The following is a 24,134-nucleotide window of genomic DNA, read 5'->3' on the forward strand; positions in this document are numbered from 1 at the left end:
TTTTGGTTCTCTTATTATGTTTTTTAATTTGGGGTATACATTTAAGTTGAGACTCTATTTAAAGTTTCCATGCAGCTTGCAGGGATTTTACTTTTGGTGCTGTATCATTTAATTTTTGTTTAACTAACTTCCTAATTTTTGTGTAGTCCCCCTTTCTGAAATTAAATGCTACAGTGTTGGGCTGCTGTGGTGTTTTCCCCACCACAGGGATGTTAATTTTAATTATATTATGGTCACTATTACCAAGCGGTCCAGCTATAATCACTTCTTGAACCAGATCCTGTGCTCCATTTAGAACTAAATCAAGAATTGCCTCTCCTCTTGTGGGTTCCAGGACTAGCTATGCCGAGTAGCAGTCATTTAAGGTGTCAAGAAACTTTATCTCTGCATCCTGTCCTGAGGTGACATGTACCCAGTCAATATGGGGGCAGTTGAAATCCCTCATTATTATTGAGTTTTTCATTTTTATAGCCTCTGTAATCTCCCTGAGCATTTCACAGTCACTATCACCATCCTGGTCAAGTGGTTGGTAATATATCCCTATTGCTATATTCTCATTAGAGCATGGAATTACTATCTATAAAGATTCTATGGTACAGTTTGGTTCATTTAAGATTTTTACTTCTCATTTTCTCATCATATCCTACCTGTATTTTATCGTTTTCCATCCTCTCCTTCTTACTAGGACATAGAAAATCTCCATTAATAGATCCTCCCCTAAGAGATGTCTCTGTCTGGTCCATGTGCTCCTCCACACCTGTCAGCTTTCCCCAGAGCCCTTAGTTTAAAAACTGCACTACAATCTTTTTAATGTTAAGCACCAGCCATCTGGTTCCACTCTGGTTTAGGTGGAGCCCATCCTTCCTGTATAGGCTCCCCCTTTCCCAAAAGTTTCCCCAGTTCCTAATAAATCTAAACCCCTCCTCCCTACACCATCGTCTCATCCACACATTGAGACCCTACAGTTCTGCCTGTCTGTCTGGTCCTGCGCATGGAATCTCACTGGCCCTGCACGTGGAACATTCTCAGACTTTATCATGGTTTAATAACTGGCTGTCAAATTTCAAATTTTTACATTAATGCTCTTGTTGCATGAATGTGAAAAGTGTCTGAAAACAGTACAATTTCTAGTTGTTTTTAAAAGATTCAAATGCGTAAATAAGGATTAAACAGATTTTTTTTAAAACTGGAAGTGAAACAGTTTCTCCTTATGGAAGCATCTGAATGCTGTGTTTCACCATCTGATTGACTTATAAGCCAATTAAAATATGGGATCAATCATAAGAAAGCTAACAGCCCCTAAATATCTTATCAAACTATAGCAGAATGAATACTGAAACCTTGAATTGAAATGATTAGCAAGCAAAGATAGCAAATGTGACTTATTACCTTTGTGGTCTTCTTAGGCCAGGCTACCACAGGGACCCCCGAAATGGCAAGATTCTGGTCGTCATCAGCATGTTCCTTCAGAATGTTCTGTTTCAAATGAAAGCAGCTTAATTAGTCAGAGAGCTATTTTTGAAACTTAAAAGATGAATAGTAGGAAGAGTGTTACTTCTCTCTATCTAGGTTAACTTTGTGGTTGTAAATGACTTGATAATTTCCAAACCTCCAAACATTCAATCCACTATAAACCTCTCTATCCAGCTGCTAAAATTCATGGTTCACTTAAAGTGAAATCTTCTGCACAGAGTGCAAAGGAATTACAAATCTCATCATGTACTATTAATGGAAAATTAGGTTCCTAAAGCACCCTTAAAAAAAATACAAAACATACCACGCATGTGTGCTTGTAGCCAATGTTCAAAAGCACATGAAAAACATTGACCAAAAACAATGAAGCCATATGAAGACAATGGAAAGACCCAAGTCCACCAATACTACCTCCTGCAGTCATAAGACATCTTTTTGTTTTCTGTTTAAACAACACCTAGCACAATGGGGTCCTGATCCATGACAAGGATGGAAGCACTATGGAAATACAAATAATTAATAATTACCATCAGTTGTGTGGGACACAGCTATCATCAGGGTATCTGAATACTTCAGATACCAGGCGCTTAAGCCAAGATGGAGCATTGCAAATTGTAATAGGTCAGCTCCATCAGCATTCAGATGAAGAGCACTGTCATCTCCACTGGCAACCCTACACCTATTCTTACCTTTCCTGTGGAAATCTGCTCAATTTTTTGTGAATCAGGTAAGGCCCTCAGGTTTCTGAACACTTACTAACAAAGCTTCAGGCTATGGATAATTTGAGGCCAGGGTATTAAGCAAAGAAATTGGCTTTTTTCTGAATGCTTTTGTTCTGATGCTCTGTACTGGATGTCTTGCGAGTGGGTTACACTGGCTCATACCGCTTCTGCCATGGGAAACAGAGGAAGTTACTCACCTTGAGCAGTAACGATGGTTCTTCGAGATGTGTGTCCCTATGGGTGCTCCACTTTAGGTGTCTGTGTGCCCCTGCACCTCTAATTGGAGATTTTTGGTAGCAGTGTCCCGTTGAGCCCACGCAAGTGCTCTCCCTCCCTCATGGTCTGCCTCGAGGCTATTTAGCACTGCACGGGCGAACCCCCCTCACTTCCTTCTCTACCACAGAGCCCTATAGAGAACTCCGAAGTAGAGGGGAGGAGGGCAGGTTGTGGAGCACCCATAGGGACACACATCTCGACAACCATTGTTACTGCACAAGGTGAGTAACTTCCTCTTCTTCAAGTAGTGTCCCTGTGGGTGCTCCACTTTAGGAGATTCCGGAGCAGTACCCACCACTGGAGGCTGGGACTTCGGAGCAGAGTCTTTTACTATAGAGAGTACTGTGGAGTTGAAGATGGTGTCAGTGGCCAAATCTTCAGCGATCGCATAATGTTCTGTCCATACTTTCGCAGAGGCCCCAATCATTGCTCTATAGATTGGGGAGATAGGGGTATCCTATGGAATGTGACTGAGGTAGGAATGTGATCTCATGGAGTGCGTATGGACGGAAGCAAGTTGCGCCCTTGCTAAGTGATTAATGTAACTAGAGACCCATTTGGATAGTCTTTAAGGAGATATCACAGAGCTTTTGGATCTTTCTGTGGACGAAAGGAAAAGTTTAGGGGATTTCCTGAAGTCCTTAGTCCTGTCCAAGGAGAATGCTAATGTCCTTCTAATATCTAGTATATGCACAACTGTCTCCCAGTTGTCACAATGTGGTTTTGGGAAAAAACAGGGAGATGGATCTGTTGATTCATATGGAAAGTGCAGAAAAAGTAGGGAAAACTTGGGATATGGCCTTAGAGTTGTTATTTTTTATTTATTTATTTTTTAAAGACAAAGGCCATGAATGATGGGTGTGCCATCAGGGCCGCTATATCTCCTATGTGCCTAGCTGAGGTGATAGCAATTAGAAATGCTGTCGTCATGGACAGGTGTAAGAAAGAACAAGTTGCCCTGGACTCGTAGGGCGGTGTAGTCCAAGTTCTGACAACTAGATTAAAGTCCCAGGCTGGAGCGGGTGGTGTCACATGGTGGAAGAGAGTCCCAGTGCCCTTAAAAAGTCTACGCATTAGTGGTTGAGCAAACTCCAAGTGGGAAGCCATGTTCGCCATGAGATGTACCTTAAGGGAGCTGAGTGAGAGTTTAAAATGTAGTGCAAAATCAGAGGGAGGAAAGATGAGGTTGGGTCTGTGCGTTTGGAATGGTACAAACGTGGAGTCATTTCCATTCTGTAGGTAGGTATGTGAAGTGGTCAACTTGTGGCTGTGTTGCAACATGTGTTTCAGCTTGTCAGAGCATTCTGCTTCTAAGCCTTGGAACAAAGAAAGATCCAAGCCTGGAGGCAGAGGACCCCTGGGTTGGGGTGAAGGGTCAGCCCATTGTTTTGAGAGAGCGGGTGAGGAATGGGCTGACGTCAGAGAAACAGGAGGGCATATTGCCATCTGCATCAGGTAAGGGAGCCAGACTTGTTCAAGAGGGGCAATCACAATAACTCTCACTTTGTTTAGTTGAATTTTCAACAGAATCTTGGATAGGGTAGGAAACTGGGAAAGGACATACAAGTGGGCCCTGTCCACTGGGAATATGAGGGCAATTGCCAGTGAATGTTTCCTCAAAGGGTGGCTGTATCTTGAAGCACCTGTGAATTCAGTATACACTCGTTGTGAGAAAATTCCAACTGAGACTGTTGGTTATCCCGTTCTGTATCCCTTGTAGACAGCTGAGATGAGCACATTGTGATGGGTACATCAATTCCAAAGTTTGAATGCTGTCTTGCAGAGGGAGGGAGATCTGGCAGCTCCTTGGCAGTTTATACAAAACATACAGGTCACATTAAGTCCATCATAACCTTTGTGTGTTGTTTTTGATGAAAGGCAGAGTTTGTGCACAGGCATTCCTGACACCCCTAACCCCAAAAGAGTGATATGGAAGGTCATTTCTGTGGAAGACCATTTGTCCTGAACCTTGTTTTTGTGTAGGTGAGCTCCCCAGCATATTAGGGAGACATGTGTCCCAGGGTGGTGAATGCGGGTAGTGAGGAGCGCTCTCGCTTGTACTTCATCAGGTTGGTGCTGATAAAGTCCAGTCACTGTACTGGGGTTAGTATGCCACTACAATGAAGTGAATCTTGGAGAATACCCTGTGTGGAGCAGTCTGTACCTATAATGATCCTGCCCCAAAGGTAAGCAGTAGGAAATCTCCTGTACGATGGTTGTATTGAGATATGGAAGTAGGCAGTCTGTAAGTTCAGGGCTAGAAATCAACCTCTTTGCTCTCGAGCTGGTCCTAACTACTGTGAAGTAAGGTAAGGTGACTTCTGAGTGGTGTGACACGTGTATAGATGGCAGCTGATGCTGTAAGGTATCATTGTTCAGGCCCCCGACCAGCTCATCGAAGTGCTTATAAGAGGTAGTTTGAGAGGTCATGGACTGGGGTGCAGACTGTTCTCACTTTTGACCCCTGGGCCTCTTACACTGTGGCTCATAAGAGCACAGAGATGGTAAGTATTGAGAAGATTGTGATCTGTGGTGTGGTTGAGAGGAAAATCTTCTCTTCTGTTCCACAGTGTAGATTCCTAAGGAGTGTAGTGCGGTCTGAGAATCCTTCAGGATGTGGAAAGAAAATCTGTCTTCTCCGCAAAGAGTTTGGAAAATACAGTGGGGAGATTTATATATATAGAGAACATGAAACAATGAGAGTTACCATACACACTGTAACAAGAGTGATAAGGTAAGGTGAGCTATTACCAGCAGCAGAGCGGGGGGACGGGGGAACGACACCTTTTTTAGTGATAATCAAGGTGGGCCATTTTCAGCAGTTGACAAGAATGTGTGAGGAACGCGGGGGGGGGGGGGGAATAAACATGGGGAAATAGTTTTACTGTGTGTAGTGACCCATCCCCTCCCAGTCTTTATTCAAGCCTAAGTTAATTGTATCCAGTTTGCAAATTAATTCCAATTCAGCAGTCTCTTTTTGGCGTCCGGTTTTGAAAGTTTTCTGTTGAAGAATTGCAACTTTTAGGTCTGTAATCGAGTGACCAAAGAGATTGAAGTGTTCTCCGACTGGTTTTTGAATGTTATAATTCTTGACGTCTGATGTGTGTCCATTTATTCTTTTACGTAGAGACTGTCCAGTTTACCAATGTACATGGCAGAGGGGCATTGCTGGCACATGATGGCATATATCACATTGGTAGATGCGCAGGTGAATGAGCCTCCGATAGTGTGGCTGATGTGATTAGGCCCTATGATGGTGTCCCCTGAATAGATATGTGGGCACAGTTGGCAACGGGCTTTGTTGCAAGGATAGGTTCCTGGGTTAGTGTTTTTGTTGTGTGGTTGCTGGTGAGTATTTGCTTCAGGTTGGGGGGCTATCTGTAAACAAGGACTGGCCTGTCTCCCAAGATCTGTGAGAGTGATGGGTCATCCTTCAGGATAGGTTATAGATCCTTGGTGATCGCGTTGGAGAGGTTTTAGTTGGGGGCTGAAGGTGATGGCTAATGGCGTTCTGTTATTTTCTTTGTTGGGCCTGTCCTGTAGTAGGTGACTTCTGGGTACTCTTCTGGCTCTGTCAATCTGTTTCTTCACTTCAGTAGGTAAGTACTGTAGTTGTGAGAACGCTTGATAGAGATTTTGTAGGTGTTTGTCTCTGTCTGAGGGGTTGGAGCAAATGCGGTTGTATCACAGAGCTTGGCTGTAGACAGTGGATCATGTGCTGTGGTGTGGATGGAAGCTGGAGGCATGTAGGTAGGCACAGCGGTCAGTAGGTTTCCAGTATAGGGTGGTGTTTATGTGACCATCGCTTATTAGCACCATAGTATCCAGGAAGTGGATCTCTTGTGTGGACTGGTCCAGGCTGAGGTTGACGGAAATTGTTGAAATCATGGTGGAATTCCTCAAGGGCTTCTTTTCCATGGGTCCAGATGAAGATGTCATCAATGTAGCGCAAGTAAAGTAGGGGCATTAGGGGACAAGAGCTGAGAAACCGTTGTTCTAAGTCAGCCATAAAAATGTTGGCATACTGTGGGGCCATGCGGGTACCCATAGCAGTGCCGCTGATCTGAAGGTATACATTGTCCCCAAATGTGAAATAGTTATGGATGAGGACAAAGTTCAGCCACCAGGTTTGCTGTGACATTATCGGGGATACTGTTCCTGATGGCTTGTAGTCCATCTTCGTGTGGAACGCTGGTGTAGAGGGCTTCTACGTCCGTAGTGGCTAGGATGGTGTTTTCAGGAAGATCACCAATAGAGTGTAGTTTCCTCAGGAAGTCAGTGGTGTCTTGAAGATAGCTGGGAGTGCTGGTAGCGTAGGGCCTGAGGAGGGAGTCTACATAGCCAGGCAACCCTGCTGTCAGGGTGCCAATGCCTGAGATGATGGTGTGTCCAGGATTTCCAGGTTTATGGATCCTGGGTAGCAGATAAAATACCCCTGGTTGGGGTTCTAGGGGTGTGTCTGTGCAGATTTGTTCTTGTGCTTTTTCAGGGAGTTTCTTGAGCAGATGGTATAGTTTCTTTTGGTAACCCTCAGTAGGATCAGAGGGCAATGGCTTGTAGAAAGTGGTGTTGGAGAGCTGTCTAGCAGCCTCTTGTTCATATTCCAACCCATTCATGATGACGACAGCACCTCCTTTGTCAACCTTGTTGATTATGATGTCAGAGTTGACACAGATAAGGAAGGGACAACTGCTCCTTTGGTCAGAGGCCAAAGGCGGTAGAAAAGGAAATGGGTGGGGGGGTTCGCCCGTGCAGTGCTAAATAGCCTCGAGGCAGACCACGAGGGAGGGAGAGCACATGTGCGGGCTCAACGGGACACTGCTACCAAAAATCTCTGATTAGAGGTGCAGGGGCACACAGACACCTAAAGTGGAGCACCCACAGGGACACTACTCGAAGAAGTTGTTTTCATTACCATGTAACTCAACATAGAGACACGGGATTATTCTAATTAGAAATTGTCTTTATATATAATAAATTGTGATAGTGGGAATATCCATAATCAGCTCCCTGTGCTTACCCCTATATTTACAAACTGAGCGGCAGAGTCCTCCAGTTTGGATTCGAGTATCTATAAACAACCACTTAAAGAGTCAAAAGTCGAACAAAGATTCCAATGGTCTGCTGAAAACTGAAGCTCAAATGAGCCTTCATAAATTAAAAAAAAAAAATCATTCTAATAAAGTAAATAAGATCTGTGCATTGAAAATTACCTCATATTTGAATTGATAAGATAACCACAAACATGTCAATGGCGTTGCTCCCAATTACACTAACTTCTTGAAAAAGCTTAATTAGATAACAATAGACACCAGGCATCCCCAGTCCCCAGAGTGGAGTTTTAATCATTAGAAATTTCACACACTATATAAAAGGATCTTAAAATACACTGATTGTTTTTAATAGGAAATACACTTGGAATAACACAAAGAAATTACACATGCTGTCCTTTTGTAAAGATCAAACTGACATGAGTAAGGTGGCGCTATGTAGCCAAGGACCGGATCGTCCAACTAACAGCCTGAGCACAGCAGGCATTGGCACATACCCAGATAATGCAGTAAGACATCCTACCAGGAGAAGGCAGGATGCCATATGTAGAACTGGTTTAAAGCACCATGGGGGAATGTTTGCTGCCTTCGCAGAACAAAAGGTTCACAGTTAGTGATTGTTGTGCATACGGACAGGAGAATATAGACATCTGTACTGTGACTCGGTCATGTCCCTTACTGCACTTTAAATGGCATTAGGCAGGCAGCTCTCCTAGTCTTTTGTGCACCATGGCAAATGTACAGTCTGGATCCTCCATCCCTTTTTGATAATTGCACAAAAATATGTGTGACTGCCCCGAAACTTTCTCCTCCCTGCAGAAACATGCAGGCACAGGCAGGATCCAGCCCTATGTCTGGATATTTATGTCTCTTTCCTGGTTGAAGAGTCACATGACTATATCTATCATCATACATGCAGCAACAATAGCTCTCCCTGGAAGAACCACTGTTGAGATTGTAAAGCAAGTCCTCCATGTCTGGACAATCTGCAGTTTTTCAGAGCTGGGATGCTTAAAAGGACATTTATTACAGGTGTTGTCTGATAAAAATGGTAAACTGTTAATCTCATTATTGTTTGTAACACCTTCTTAGAAGCTTAAAGGCAAAATTACTTTCACCACCAGCTACGTGCATTTTGGCAACAGCTCCTTGTATGTCCAGGATGCAGTTCAAACTTCCTGTAACAGTTTTTAAAGCCTCAAAGAGTCTGGGGCTTCAGAGGCTTCCCACCACATAACCTAGCGCTGCAGTTAATATCCTTATTATAGGGCAGCACCTAGCTAGGAAATTGATATCAAAGAAATTAATCCTGATTTGTATCCATGTTGACTTTCCGCTCTTTGGCAAGGATGGTGTCCCTAGCCTGTTGGCCAGAAACTGGGAATGGGTGACAGAGGATGGATCACTTGATGATTACCTGTTCTATTAATTCCCTCTGAAGCACCTGGCATTGGCCACTGTCAGAAGACAGTATACTGAGCTAGATGGACCTTTGGTCTGACCCAGTATGGCCGTCCTTATGTTCTTAATGTTCCTTTAATGTCATTTTTTTGTGTGTAATTTACATGCTACCAAAAAAAAAAAATGTCTACACTCAGTTTTGAGACCTGCATATAAAGAGACAACTTCTCTGAAGGGATATCCAAAGATTCTGCTGTATCTAGAAAGTCTCAAATGAGTCTCTTCTACGAATAATTTAAAAAAAAAGTATATTATAGCACGTTAATTTCTTAATGTAGTCCATTCAAAGGATTTTTTCTATATAACATTTTAGTCTTCTTTATGCTTCAGGAAAACAATGTTCTCCGGAAAACAGGACATAGGTAATTAAACAGGTGAGACAAACTACTGTATTCAGTGATGTGGAGTTTTACAGAACCAGTTGGGGTAAATCATATACAATTCATACCCTCCTGTCTTAAGCAGGGATACATTTAAATCATAGGAGATTGGATTACTGCTCTGTATTGCAAATACAACTTCATTAGCTACATAAAGCCTATTTGTTAATTTAGTAGGAGACCCTTTGAAGTGAAGTAATTCATTTTCCTGATAAGAAGGGAAACTGAAAACTAAACTTGTGTCAGTTCCTTACACAGCATATGAGCTCCTAAGTCATCTGACACTATTCAATGGGGACACTGCCATCCGGAAAGGTGACAATCTAACAGCCCTGGAGATTGAAATCCCATTTATCGACAAGACAGATGGACAGTGCCAGAGTAAGACTCCCCACACTGCCTTTCCAATGTGTCTCCATCCAGAAAAGGGGAGAGCTCAGCTCCACGCTCAATTCAATCCTTAACTTATCTGACAGCAAGGGGGTCAATTAGTGTCAGAGATGGTTGTGTTTTTCTGACATGGACACCTGTTCACTGAGAGCTGGGCTCAGATCACTAAGCGCATTTCCCAGAGGCCTGTCAACACCTTTCAGTCACTACCAAACAAGATTAGATCTGAACAAGTGACCCAGAATCAGAGATGAAAGGCTATATCCAGTGGGTCAGAGAAAGTAGGGGAGTGTGTTGCATGCGCCCTATACTAGGACATACACGTAAGTATTAAGAAGTAAACGCACACATATGCTCCTGCACAAAATCTGTCAATTAAAAATACATCCCTAAACATTGGTTGATCTCTCATATATAGAGAGAGCATCCCCTTGTGAGCAGTTGATCAAAAGAGAATATGGTTCCCAAATTGTGGTCCATGGATTGCTGACTCGTCATATGGTGATGGTTCCACTGCCTATTTTCCTGACATTACTTGCCCATGTAAGCTGTTGCTGTAGCTGACCCAGGGCTGTTATTCTATTGCCAGTGGGATGGAAATTAGTCTATGCAATTGAGACTGGGAGGGGAGATGCTCCATGACACCATCATGGTCCACGTAATGAGGAAGTCTGAGAACCCATGCTTTAAAAAATAAAAACCCAACCCCACCTCAGAAAAGTCCATAAAACTGGGATCTCTCAGTACAGATAGGAACCAGAGTAGAATTTGTACTGAAGCCAGATAGCAACAACCTCCTTGGCAGCACCAGAAACTGAAATCATTCCAAGTCTCTCCAAGCCAGGTACAGCAATGATGCCTGCTGAAATAGGAGTGTTCTTCCTTTCTCTTGGCAACAAACTCACACTGGCATATTCAGAGAACTCACCCTCATGCTGCTGACAGAAAGAAACAAACTTCACATAATGCACTTTGAGGAAGAGTTCTCTATGCTGTGTGTATGAAGTTAATAGCTAAAATGAATTCTTACATCTCCCCTTCTGTCCTTGTTATCTGCTGCCGTCACTGAAGTTGTCACAATGTAATGAACTAGGTAGACATATGGGGCTGGCACCTTACTGTCTGTCTAACTGGAGCCCCTAAATTTTTTGAATCGTCCTTTTCTGGAAGGTGACCAAAAGGGTGTTCCCTTCAGCCTGGCAACCAGACATCTGACACGACAGTCTTAATGGTGTTGTCAAGGCAGTCACTGTATTTGGCTGTCTGTGGTGATAAACTGCCATGGTTTGTAGTTTCTTCTTAGGTGACATTTTCACACTACATGAGATAACCAGGACCTCTCCGTAGTCTACCAAATTTCCAGCCTGGAATGTATTCTGTTTTTATCGAAATCTGAGCCTATGACAGAAAATCTTTCATTCTAAACCTTAACATTTCCACTCTCTCATAACCTTTCAAATTCAAGAACTTAGAAGTACGAAAAGCTTAATTCTCCTCCTAACTATACCTCTCCCTAACTGCCTTCTTGTTCTCCAGCACCTTACCTTTGATTTAAAAATCAAGTCTCTATACATACATCTTATACATCTCATGGTTGCAAATAAAACTTACAGAATGTGATCCAAGTTTAATCAATACAGTGATGCCTGCCTGAGTTTGCACTGAACATAAAATAATCACTCCAAGAGATGTTAACTGACCCAGTTCATCTCAGTGAAGTGTTAACTCCCCAGTGATGCTAATTTAAATGTCAACACTGTTGTCTATTACACTATTGATCAAAGCACAAAGAAAAGGGAGAGATGATATTTTGAAAATCTGCACAATCTACTGAGAGTGACATTTCATTTTGGTGCCCCAAGAGGATGAAACTTGGGATATACTGCCACTTATTTTTCTCCCCAATCAAGAAGGAGCCAAACCTAAGTACCTTAGCAGAGCATCTGACCTCTAGCAACGGGAAACCAAGCCAAAGGACCCCAGCACAGTCCATGGATATATACAAACCCCACCAAGGGACAGCTGACAACATGCATAATCATATTTTGAACATCTGCACAGTTTACTGTAAGTAGCATCTCAGTTTGGCATTTAAAAGGATGCAGATTATTTTGTAAGTGGAGCCGGGTTTGTGTGAAGCTTTGATGTGTACCACAACCTTTCTTCTCTGCCCAATTCAACCCCTGGTCTCAGGGCTTAATTCTTATTTCAGATTATATAGGGGCAGATCACAAAGCAGCTTGTGAAATCAATTACCATGATTGTGTGCAAACACACAAAACATATACAGAGTAGCCAATTCTACAAGCAGCGATCAGAATTGCACTCTCTGTGGCTTACCAAAATGAGTACCATGTATTGTGATTCCAAGCTCCAAGTTTGTGGAAGATGGCTGTGCTACACACTATATGTTTATAGCTTTTTTATTTAAATGGCATTTGGGCTGCTTCTAAGCAGCTGTGACATAGTTTATGCTGAAAAAGTACAGACCCTATACTTCTACAACACAACTTCTACAACATACTTCTACAACACATTTTTCTTCACACGAGAGCTGTATAAGCCATGATAAGCAGGACATATCTTCTTTACTCTGTGGTGCAAAGAATAATAAATAAAACCACATTGTCCAGAGAGGCAGCAATGACTAGTGGTCGAAGCACAGGAGTGGGGGTTACTACTCATCATTCGAAATCAGAGCAAATGATTATGAATGGGTTATATACTTTAAAAAAAATATGGAATTTATAAAGGAAGGGCTAATAGAAATTTTAACCTTGCTTTTTCTAGCTGAAACTGCTCAAACATGAATAAATAAATAAATAAAAATAATACACTAATGGATTCATCTTCACATCACCTTTGTGAGTATTAATATCCCCATTTTAGACACAGGGAAACAAAGACACAGAGAGATAAAATAACTTACCTAAGGTGACAGAGTTGGGACTAGAACGAACTAGACCATGTTAAAAATTAGGCTTTTTGCCTATTCTTGAGATTTCCCCTTTGCCCTTAAAGCAGATGAGGTCATCACTCCTGCACAATCCCAGATGCTATGTCTATTACCTAAAGACTAGTTCTGTCTTAGCAGCCACTCACTTATCCCACCATCTCCAAAGAAAGTACACTGTACCATTAGGCAATAACCATCATGCTGCAGAGGGCAATGGAGGAAACAAAAAAGAGAAGGGGGAAACTAAGGAAAGAAAATGCCTTTCAGAAAGTTAGATGGGTCTGTTTTTTGTACCAGGACCAAGTATTTAAATCAATAAATTTAGATCAAGTATTTAAATCAGCTAATCAGACATACCTGAAAGCACAGTGGATTAAAAAGGCATATTAAAATACATGGATACATATAAAATAAGACTCTCTCTCTATGTATGTGTTTATGTACATGGGCTATACCATGCACTGCATAGCAAGGGTACACAAACTTTGTGACACTGAGGGCAGTTCCAACCAGAACGGACCTGATTAAGCAGATCAGATTGTAGATGTCCATATCTGTAATATGGAGAAGCAGTCTATGCAGACAAGAAGGCCAACCATGCAATATTCTCCTTCCAGATCTGAGTGGCATTCAGATCAGGAGGGGACCATTGCATGCTAGGACTTGTCTCTGTGGGCTTCCCTCACATTGAGGACAAGTGTTTGCATAACGCTACAGGCCTCACTTTGTGTACTTCTATTGTGTGCACGGCCTATGGAATATACATTTTATAACTTTAAAAGCAGTTATACCCACCTTCATATCCTCCAGAAGTGCCTGAGGATCCTCAATGCCTTCCGGAACACACTTCTTGTTCTCTGGGAGAGATTCAAGCTTTTCTACTAGGGCTTTCAAACCTTTCAGTTCAAACTCTGTGAGATGAGTCCACTTGGTTGAGACTTCTGTAGCTGGCGACCCTGTTGGTGTTTTGGGATAGTCCGTGGGGGTTGTTGACTTTACACTGTCATCTGACTCATTGGACAAAGTTCTTTTGAGGTACCTCATTACTGTGGCTTTCTGTTTTTTCCCTGCAACATCCTTCCCTTCAGAGTGTGTGCTGTTGGGTGAGGAGCAACCATCACCCAAGGACTTTGTGTTCTTATCCAAATTGTCTTCTTTCTCCTCCCGGGTATGAGCATCACAAGATTCTTCATCCATGTCTAACCAGGAATCTGATGAGAAGCTGTCTATGCTGGGTTTTCTTGTGGCATCTGAAAGACACACAAAGAAAATTAAATCTTTATCCTGATGAATTTATAGTTTAAACAGTCCTCCTGTCAGGACTAGCGATCACCAGATTAGACTGGCACATGGTCGTGCCTGGTAACTCTTACACACATCTAGGAAGTGAGTTTTGTTCAGAGAATTTAAAACTGATTTTGCTGGGTTTCATTAACATCTATTTCACGCAAATGACTGAACAATATGGCTTTTCAAAAAGTTTCAAATCTCCAAACTCCCTCAGTTAAGGGTAGAGGGAAAAAAATCACAATTCATATATTTGAGACGTATCATTAATTTTCCAGAAAAAACAGGTGAGATCAGATTTGACATTCATATTTCTAAGCTAGAAACACAAGCAGGGGGAAAAAAAAAAACCACCTTACTGCCATTCTTTCAGGCCTTCTTTATAGATTACAAAGCAAAAACTATTTTTTTTTCCTTTGCAGATCATCGTCAATAAAACATACAAATATTTGGTTTTATATGGTCTCTATCATCCAATAATCTTAAAGCACTGCAAGAACACTCATTACCTCTGTTAGACAGATCAATACTATTATGCCTATTTTAAAGATGTGAATCTGAAGCACAGAGAAGTGAAGTGACTGACACAGTGTCCCACAACTGAATAACCATTACTATTATGAATACAGCCCCAAACGCATGCTGGTTGCTTTATAGATAAATAGAAGGACAAGAGGCTGAATGGTCAAAAAGAGTTAGCCTCCTAACTTCTATTTAGGCTCCTATGAAATCAATGGCAGTTAGGAGCCTAACTCTTTTTCAGCATTTAGCCCGAAGTCCCTGGTTCCGAAGAATTTACATTCTTAGGTCTCGTCTACAGTAGGCTTTTCCCCTGAAAATACCCACTGCTGCTGACCCCAGAGCAGCTCCAATGATGACAGCATTACAAGAAGGGTACTGAACAAGGCTCTAAAAGCCTTTTAACTGCAGTTTTGTTTATACCTGCTTTTCTACAAAACAATATGGTTATCCTGTCTACACTAGCATTTTCCCCATTACTACCACTAGCAGAGATGAACTGGTGTTAATTGGTGGGAATTTCTAGTTAAAAATGCTCGTGTAGGCAGCACCCAACCAAGTCAATGGGACTTTTGACACTGACTTCAACGGGAGTAGGATCCAGCCCTAGACAGACATATGCAAAAAAAAAAAAAAAAAAGAGAAGAGATACAGCAATAAACATGTGACTGAGCAATGAAGTGTCTCATCTCCTTGTTTTCATTTACTTGTTTTCAGCAGTCCAAATTTTGAGTCTTTCCACAGTTTCTCTTCACCCAAAACTTTTATTTGAGGAAGGACTAAAACACTAAGGCTAAGTCTACATTAGCACTTTACTTGGTATAACTTATGTCACTCAGGGGTATGAAAAAAAAATCCTCTGAGTGACATAAGTTACACCCAACAGAAGCACTGGTGTGGACAGCGCTGTCGGCGGGAGACGCTCTCCCACCGACATAGTTACCATCACTCCTTGGAGATGATTTAATTATGTTGATGGGAGAGCTCTCTCCTGTCAGCATAGAGGCTACATGACAGATCTTACAGCGCACAGCTGCGTCAGTACAGCTGTGCTGCATCAAGCTTGATAGTGTAGACATGGCCTAAGTAAGGACTTCAGGATTTGGCTGCATTATAATAATAAGCAAACTTCCCACAAATACTGAAGCAAAGAATCACAGAGATTGGAAGTGAACCTCTATGACAGAGAAGGTTCTGACTGTGAGTGAAAGAATGTGCCATCATCTTCTCAGAAAACAAACTGTACTTACTAGCTGGAAGACTGAAAGATGCAGCAAGCAGACAGTTGTTGCTTAACTGCTAAATTCAGGCATGCTAGGAAAAAATCCTCATGAGGTTTTGTCTATGCTGCGAAAATGAGTTCAGTTAGGTAACACCTGATAGAAATGAAGGGAGCATTTCACATTTATCAAGGCTATTGGGCTATTATTTCAAACAAACAGACATCACAGAATGTTTTCCTCACAATCTTATTAGATTGAGAATTATTTTTTGGGGAGAAGGCTTAAACTGATTTTCTGGGAGAACAAGACAGAAGCCTCAAAAAACAAAAAAAATCAAACCAAAACAAAAAAGTATTGGGCCACTGACCCAGCAGGCCCTAACCCAGTCAAGCCCTGGTTACAGTGAAGGTAAATATCCTCCTTCTCTCTATCCCCTTCTCTCTGTCCCTTCCAATACGCCCCCCCTCCCACCCCTTGTAAAGGCTTTAACATAATCAAATTCAGTATTTAGTGCATTGAATAGTTTATTCGGTGTGATATAATGATTGACAACAACACTCAGAAGCAGCCACTTTCTTTGGTTTCTGCTAACTCTCCCCAGTGCCAGGCTGCCCTCCTAGAGTCTGTTTACGCTAGGAAGTGTACTATGAGAAAACGTTAAGCTAACATGTTTTAATTAATGCACAGTCAAACACCACTATGATTACCCACAGCCAGCTAACACTGTTTTTCCTTTGTCCACACTAGGTGCTTTCATTCATAGGCCTCAAAATGCTTTACAGAGCAGGTAAAAGTCATTATCTCCATTTTACAGGTTGGAAAACTGATGCACAGGAAGGGGAAATGATTTGCCCAGAGTCACCCAGAAAACCAGAAGCAGAGCCAGGAACTGGACCCAGTTCTCCTGAGTTCCAGGCTGGTGCCCTATCCCAGAGGCCACACAGCCTTTCTGTTAAATTAAAACATATTCATAAACACATTTTCTGATCATTTAAATTTCAGCAATGTTAGCTACTTCACAGCTGATTAAAGTATGGAAGTCTTGTCTACGCTGGAGGGATTTTGGTGATTGGTGGCCAGCGTAGCTGCAGCAGAACCCCAGGTGTGGATATGAAAAGCAGTTATAATTGTAATTTGCACCAGTGCAACTTCGTCTACTTGACCATGTGGAACAGTGAAAATCGTGGCTTACACGGACTTTGCCTGCCTACACTATGTCTTTGTATAGGCACAGCTATGCTAGGTGGTTGCCACTGATGGCTGTAACTGGGGTAGGTCACCTAAGAAAGGAGAAGGAGATCATATTGTCAACATCTACTGCAAATGATGTTTTGGTGCCACTAGTGGGTGGCACATGAGATACACCACCACCTTTTATCTCTGATCTAATCAGTGGAACCAAAAGGCCAGAGGGAAGGAGTGGAGCCCAGTGGGGCATCCTAACTCCGCTAATAAACCCAGGCCCCACCCCTCAAAGCAGTGGAGCCCTGGTCCAATCTGGGAATAATAGTAAGGTCAGGCATCTTCCTCCCCAATTATATTGGCTGCTGTTCCTCCCTCTGCTGGAGGCGATCTGCACTCAACCAATGTTGTTGTGTTGGTTACACTTGGTTCATGCCTTCCAGTCCTACACTTCTATGGTTCTATGGTTGCAAGCTTTTCTCTGCTAGCACAAGGGCTAAAAATGTTTTTTTCCCCCCACTGAAAGCGGAGATTCTCTCAGCATGCCACAGCTCTGGGAGCTGGGACACTAGGCATATGTCCTAATGTGCTTATGCCTCAGTGGGCAGTGTTATTCAGCATCTCTCCACACCCCCACTTTGTGCAAATCTCAGTGGAGCTGAAGGGTTGCAAAGCAGCTCTCTGTTGCCCTGTCCCACTCCTCCAGCCTGTTTTACAGCTGGTTCAGGGGGAATTTCCTCAGCAGTTCTCCTGCTCCTGGAGCTGTCTTCCCTTTGGGCTCATTTTGCCCCGTGACCTCCCCAGTACGTTCCCCCCCCCCATTCTCCAAAGCATAAACAGGGAGACTTGAAAAGGGATAATTTATAAAGATGAAGAGCAGGCTCAGCATCCCACTCATGCTGAGGCCCCTCGTGCTGCCTGACACACAGAGAAAGTTGGGGGAAGAAAGAGGCAGGATGCCGCAACCAGAGACTGGCCATTACAGGTTCATTAAGAGTTGAGGGTTGGACTTTTATGCCAACACATCCCATTAGTTATGGTGTGCTGGGGTCTGTCCCGGGGCCTGTCCAGGGGCCTGTCCACCTTAGGCATTTTTACACAAGTACAGCTACACCAGTGCAAGCCCCCAGTGTAGATAAACTCAACTGGTGTACAGCAAGCCCCAAGCTGTCCAGGTACAGCACATGTACAATGGGGTTTGCACTGGTGCAACTAGGGGGATTAAGATTCAGTGTTAAACAAAGGGTTAATCCCCAACTGGGAGTTTTCTGTTTCCCTTGCTAAGTATGTTATTTGTTCCTTTTTCTTGTTTATAAAATCTCCCTAAAGGAAAAGACCCTGCTGACTGCAATTGTGGTTTCCTCTGCTTAGTCATTCCACCAGCCAACACTGCATTATAACTATTTTTAAAAGCTATTTTGTAGCCCGGGCTCCCACCTGGCATAGGTAAACAATTTGTAGAAGAGATCTAACAGGGTTTGTTCCATCCCCCATTGCCACTTTAAAGCCATGTTACCAGAAACATTGTTTAAATGGCCTCCATGGAACTGCACATGGGGCCTAATTGAGTCTTTTAAAATGTTTAAATGCTGTACTGTGCTTACTTTTTAAAGCAATCTATTAAATAAAGAAGTGGTGTCTCCCAGCATCATGAGCATATGTATTCCTCTGTGAATTGGGGTCACTGCTTCATATGCACATCAGGGTTTGTGCCAATCCAGAACACTACAGTATACAAACTTGACTTTCTTATCATCACATATTATCCTGAGTGTCTTTGGCTACCCCCAGGCCAAGAATCACTCACTGTAGGTCTCCCTCCTAACACAATTTAAATCCTTTCAAAAAAGGACAGGGGAAAAAATGCTCACACATACAACAATTCTGGATATGGAAAACAGAGAGATTGCGTGGTGTTGTAATCCAGAAAAAGAAAGGGTGATCGGTCTTAGCACAGGACAAGGAGATAGGAACTCCCAATTTCTAAAGCAATAACTCTCTGTATGGCCTTGGGCAAATCACAATCACTCTCCCTCAGTTTGCCCGTCTGCAAAACAGGGATGATTATACATAGTTACCTTCTTCAATAGAGGATTAAGTTGCTAACTTTCCCTTCAGCAGTACAGTGTGTTCAATATATACTCTTCTGCTACACTAGGAATTGCCATTCTCAGCTCCAAAGTCTGGTACTTTGTGTCAGAGAGGTAGCGAGTGAGTTCTTTATAGCAGCCTAAAAAAGGAAATGATGGCATCGAGGAATCTAATCATAGTATTTTCCCAAATAAAAATCACCTAACATAACCCATAAACTCTCTTTCAGTGGGAAATCCACTATACTGTGTGTGAAGGAAAAAAGGAATGGCTTCTCCATCATTCCATATGGCACATTTCTATTACCCATCAGGCTGTATGTACAGTGCAAACCATCCTGTGAAACATCTTACAGTGGGAATCTTAAAAGCTACAGGATACAGATAGAGTATTTTATGACTAGCACCACATCTTCTCCCAATTACTCTATCAGTTTAGTCTCAAGATTCACATCTGACTGAAGGACACACGTAGGTCAACTGCTGTTGAAAACATCCAACATAGACTCAACAATTCTAAGGATAAGAATCCTGTAGGCATTTCCATCTTGGAGCAGCACATGTCAAATCTGGTAGGAAGTTCATATAGAGTGCCCTTTTTGATTCCAACTGGCAGGACAAAAAACAAACAAACAAAAAACTACAGGTGATTCAAAAATTACAGACTACGCAACTTCACCTCGGTACAGGGAGCACAGACAGAGTATAATTAAGAGCAGGACAGAGAAATATCCTAAGTAGTACAATGTGATAGGGACACAGAATCACAGCTCCTACCAAGAGAAATCATACCTCTCTCTCTTCTGTTAGAATTCTTTGAAAAAACCACCAAAATACCAAAAGTGGGAATCCAGATGATATAATAAACTTGGCCTTTTGAACAGCCGTTAGTAAGGCCCCTCACACTTATATAATCAGTTAAAAGGTACAGTCTGACAGGGAATAAAAAACAGATTATGACAAAGATGCATAAATAAATGTCTTTTTCTTAGACTAGACAGAAGATCCTAGGAGTCAATGACAGAAATCAGCACTGAGACTGACACTGTTTAGTATGCTAGTGAACTGAATTTGAAGGTGGCAGCCAGGTGATAAAATATGCTGTAGACAGAGACTGTTTAAGTGAGTAAAAAGTACACGTCTGTTCAAGAGAGCAAGGTCAGATTAAGATCCTAACATGTTTGAAGTCTGGTGGTATTAACATAATATACTGTCAAAGTGCCTGTAATCATGCCTCCCTCCATTGCACATAGCAGTGGTGTGATTTTACGGCTGAAGGTCCCAGGTTCTATCCCTGCTGAAGAATTCTAGCAGGTATTACTACATTAGGATCTGGAGTTTTGGTTCAGGTTCCAGTAAGATGGTAGGGCAAGAGAAATGTGAGACTCCAGAAGGGTCTAATCAAACTGGGGGATTAGCTCTTAATTAGCTGCTACTACCAATCTGCAAATGAAGAGCAGGAAAGTAGAGAGAGAACTCAAACAAGGAGGAAGAGAATCAGTACCTTCAGTCCTGCTCTGAGAAGCATTCCTATAATAATAAAGAAACCTTCACAACTCTGCAACAAATATCTGGAGTACAAAATTCAAGAGGAACCCTACAATAACAAACTCATGAACAACCTGACGATGTGTGCACTGCACACGTACGTACACACACACACGCATATTAACAACATTGCCATAACAAGCCAGTGGGCAGCTCCAGCAAAAAGTCCTTCCATAACAAATCCATGTGTGCATGATGGAGATAATGAAACAAATTTAAGCTTCCAACAGGTTACTGAAAATCAGGGAGAGTTAGATTTAAACAGGATTTGGAAACTTATTTAAAGAATATTTGAGAAACCTTTGAAGCCATAGGAAAAAGGAGCCTTCCTTACAATCAACCCCATTTTCATTCCCCAGGCCCAATAGCCAAGTAAGGAGACAATGTGTCTCACTGTGGGGTTTGCACAGTGCAGGAGTGCAAGTTGCTTCCCACAGCACCCAGAGAGAGAAGGCATGCCCCATGCCAGTGCTCACTGCAACTCAGGCTTCCAAACTTTCCCCCTCTTGACACAAGCCTCTTCTTCCTGCCAGGCTTGTGCTGTCCTGGCAGAGCCCCAGGGTGGATGAAAGGGTGTCTGTTGATCCTAGACAATGTGATAGTCACACAGTGGAGAGGACCAGCATTCTTCTCAGAGAGATATAGAATTTTGCTCTTTAAATCCAAGTATTTCTATAGGCAGCAGTCCTTCAAAGCACTTCTGACTTGCATCATTCACCTCTTATCCTGATTGCTCAAACTATTACTGATCTTTGGACTTATTTTTACTGAGGCTTTTTCCCTTGAAGGCTCTAAGTACCCTTTCCAGTTCAAACCATAGAGAAGCAGCATGTCTCTCAAAATTGGGGGTAAGTCTGGAGGAAAACTGGGGCCCAATTAAAGATGGCTGCTCCCTTTATCACCACCTATGCACTGATTCCTACTCTATCACCCTGAACTCCCCATTTCTATCTCCTTCCCCACAATGAACAGTCTCTTTCCATCACAACATTTTCTTCCTGCAGCAGGCATCCCAGTATTCTGGATCCAAAATACAATTTTGAGCCTAAGTAATTTTAGTGCTGGTGCAAAGGGCTGGACTGACAGCCCTGGGGACACCAAAAGTTCTCTTTGCATCCACAGAATTCCTACAGTATGGGCAGTGGCAATCCAAGGTTCTCCATACTGCCTCAATCCTGGCCTAAAAGCACCATCTATAGAGCTGAAGACAATTTAATCTCCGTGGCCCATTATTCTGCTGATTCAGCCTACTGAGATTGCCAAAATGAGCCTATTTGGCACCTTGGATGCCTCACCACTAGGAAGTGGACTACGGTCATGTCTATACTACCACTTATGTCAGCAAAACTTATGTAGCTCAGGGGTATGAAAAACACACACACACACACCCTGAGCGACAAAAGTTTCGCAGGCATAACTGGTATTGTGCACAGCACTATGTCAGCGGGAGAACTTCTCCCAGCGACATAGCTACCGTTGCTTGTTGGGGGTGGTTTAATTATGTCAATGGAAGCGTTCTTCCCCGTCAGCTACACAAGAGATCTTACAGTGGCATAGCTGTACCAATGTCGCTGTAAGCTATCTAGTGTAGACATAACCTGAGACACATTCCGCATGGGTGACCAAATCACCAACAGTCACTACTGGGCTGACCTGGATTCACACTGGTGATTTAGATGGGGAAGGTTCCATATCTTATGTTCAATCTCCTGAGCCATCCCATCTCCATGCACCTCATTCATTCTAAAACGTGTTGATTTCACTGTACAACTTAATGACTCTCCACCCCTGCCTCAATGTCAGAAGCACAGCACCTCTCATGCCAGCATTCTGACATCAAAGCGCTGCTTCTTTACTTTCCAGGGGATACAAGGACAGACAGTTTTGTCAATGGTTCTTTAAAGAGCTTCTTCCCCCAGAACAAAATCAGCCAGAAGCGAGGAGTTAGTCAGCACGCCACACAGTATGCTTTGGGAGTTCCTGACTTATTAATCCTTCAGCGGAGAAGTTTGATGGCCCACAGAGGGGCTGCAGAATAGGACCCTCCATACATACAGATATGCTGAGATCTGCAGGGAGCTCCTTCAGATCTCAGAGTATCTGTGCAGACAGTCAGCTTCTCCACGCTACTCCCTGGCAGCACGGCTCACTAAAGAGTGATGCTTACCACCCATGCAGCCCCCTCACTGAAATGTCAGGATGCATTAGGTGGCCATTTATATCTTGACTGCTGGCCATTCTCTCCAAAACCTCTGGGGCTCCCAAACATTTGGTATTCACAATGATGGCCGGGAGTGGGGATAAGGGTGGGATGGAAATACTTTAGTTCCTCTCTCCACTTCCAGATGCACCAGCCTGACCTAGCCGATACTTGTGCTACATTCAGCCTTTCTGTGCCTAAAAGCAAGATGACATGGCCCAGTGGTCCTTTGGAAATAAAATAAATGAAGCTGATAGGCAAGGCTAGAACTCTAGCTGTACTGCTAGACCTCAAGCTTACTCCAAGCTCATGTCAGTATCAACCCTTGGTGCTTTCCCACTTTGATCCCATCCATAAATCTCTGCCACTGTTCACTTTCAGTTATTGTTTTAAAGGTTTCTTTGCCCTGCCTGCATCTAAGTTATTGATAATGTACGTTTGTTTGATTTTTTTAAATAAACTAGTCACCAGTTTGGGAAAAATAAAACCAGAGATGTAAAAAAAGAAGGAAAAAAGAAGCTAGATTTAGTGGCTGCTTGTAATGCACTTTGTAGACAAAAAGTGCTATAGAAGTGCTAACTATCCAACCCAACAGAACACATTTGCAATGCAGACTTTTTGGCTGCTAAGGTAATATGCCAAATGCAACAGTAAATCCTCAACCATTTGGCAGATCACCTCAACACAAACATTACTGAAACCAAGAAATAAACAAATCTGAAATTATTTTTCTGAGATCCATTTGCCATGGAAATGCTCAATAAATATCATTCAAGGAAGGGTGGCGGTTCAGTGAAATGCTTGAGCTTCAAATCTTCTCCATCCCCAAATAATGAAATAATTCATTAGGATTTCTAGATTTCTCCAATTTAATTTACAGTCTGCTTTGCAAAAGTCAAAGCAATGACTAGTCTGAGGTGCCAGCGTCCATTCTGAATATGCACTCGAAGGATTCACTCACCAATTAACATTGATTCTTTCTGGTATTCTTTGCTGAGGTGGCAGCGCTGGGTCACACAGGACACGTATCTCTCCAGAACATACCAGCACATTTCATAGTAGAAAGGATAACGGAATTTGGCATGCACCTGAAAGCAAGATTGAGACTGTCAATCCATGTGGAAGGGAGAGAAGTTTGCAGCACAAGGGCCAGTCATCATTTTCATCATGTTATCAAGAGCACAAGCGGTATGCAGGAGGGGGAGGGGAAAGAGGGTGGGAGCCGAGTGAGATGTATGTGTTCAGCATACAAAATGAGGAGATTGCCTGCCTGCCTACTATGATAGCATCATTTCTTGGTTCACTAATTTGTACCCTCTTGGGTTGATGGGGGAAGTGAGGAGGGTGTTGTGGTCTTGGGAAATCATGAAACTGAT

At 42.6% G+C, this 24,134-nt stretch overlaps 1 protein-coding gene across 2 annotated transcripts in view; it reads right to left on the minus strand.

The window, feature by feature from the left end:
- The window catches only part of KDM2B (lysine demethylase 2B), a 171,779-nt gene that overhangs the window by 53,034 nt on the left and 94,611 nt on the right, over positions 1 to 24,134 (minus strand). For both annotated transcript variants that reach the window (XM_084649458.1, XM_084649457.1), the window contains exons 10-12: positions 23,720 to 23,846; positions 13,505 to 13,959; positions 1,390 to 1,476 (exon numbers count right to left, since the gene is read on the minus strand). In XM_084649458.1, the coding sequence (XP_084505584.1) occupies positions 1,390 to 1,476; positions 13,505 to 13,959; positions 23,720 to 23,846 (669 nt within the window). The remainder of the gene's footprint in view (positions 1 to 1,389; positions 1,477 to 13,504; positions 13,960 to 23,719; positions 23,847 to 24,134) is intronic.

Source organism: Lepidochelys olivacea (genome assembly GCF_965140295.1).
Source record: "Lepidochelys olivacea isolate rLepOli2 genome assembly, chromosome: 15".
Classification (NCBI taxonomy): domain Eukaryota; kingdom Metazoa; phylum Chordata; order Testudines; family Cheloniidae; genus Lepidochelys; species Lepidochelys olivacea.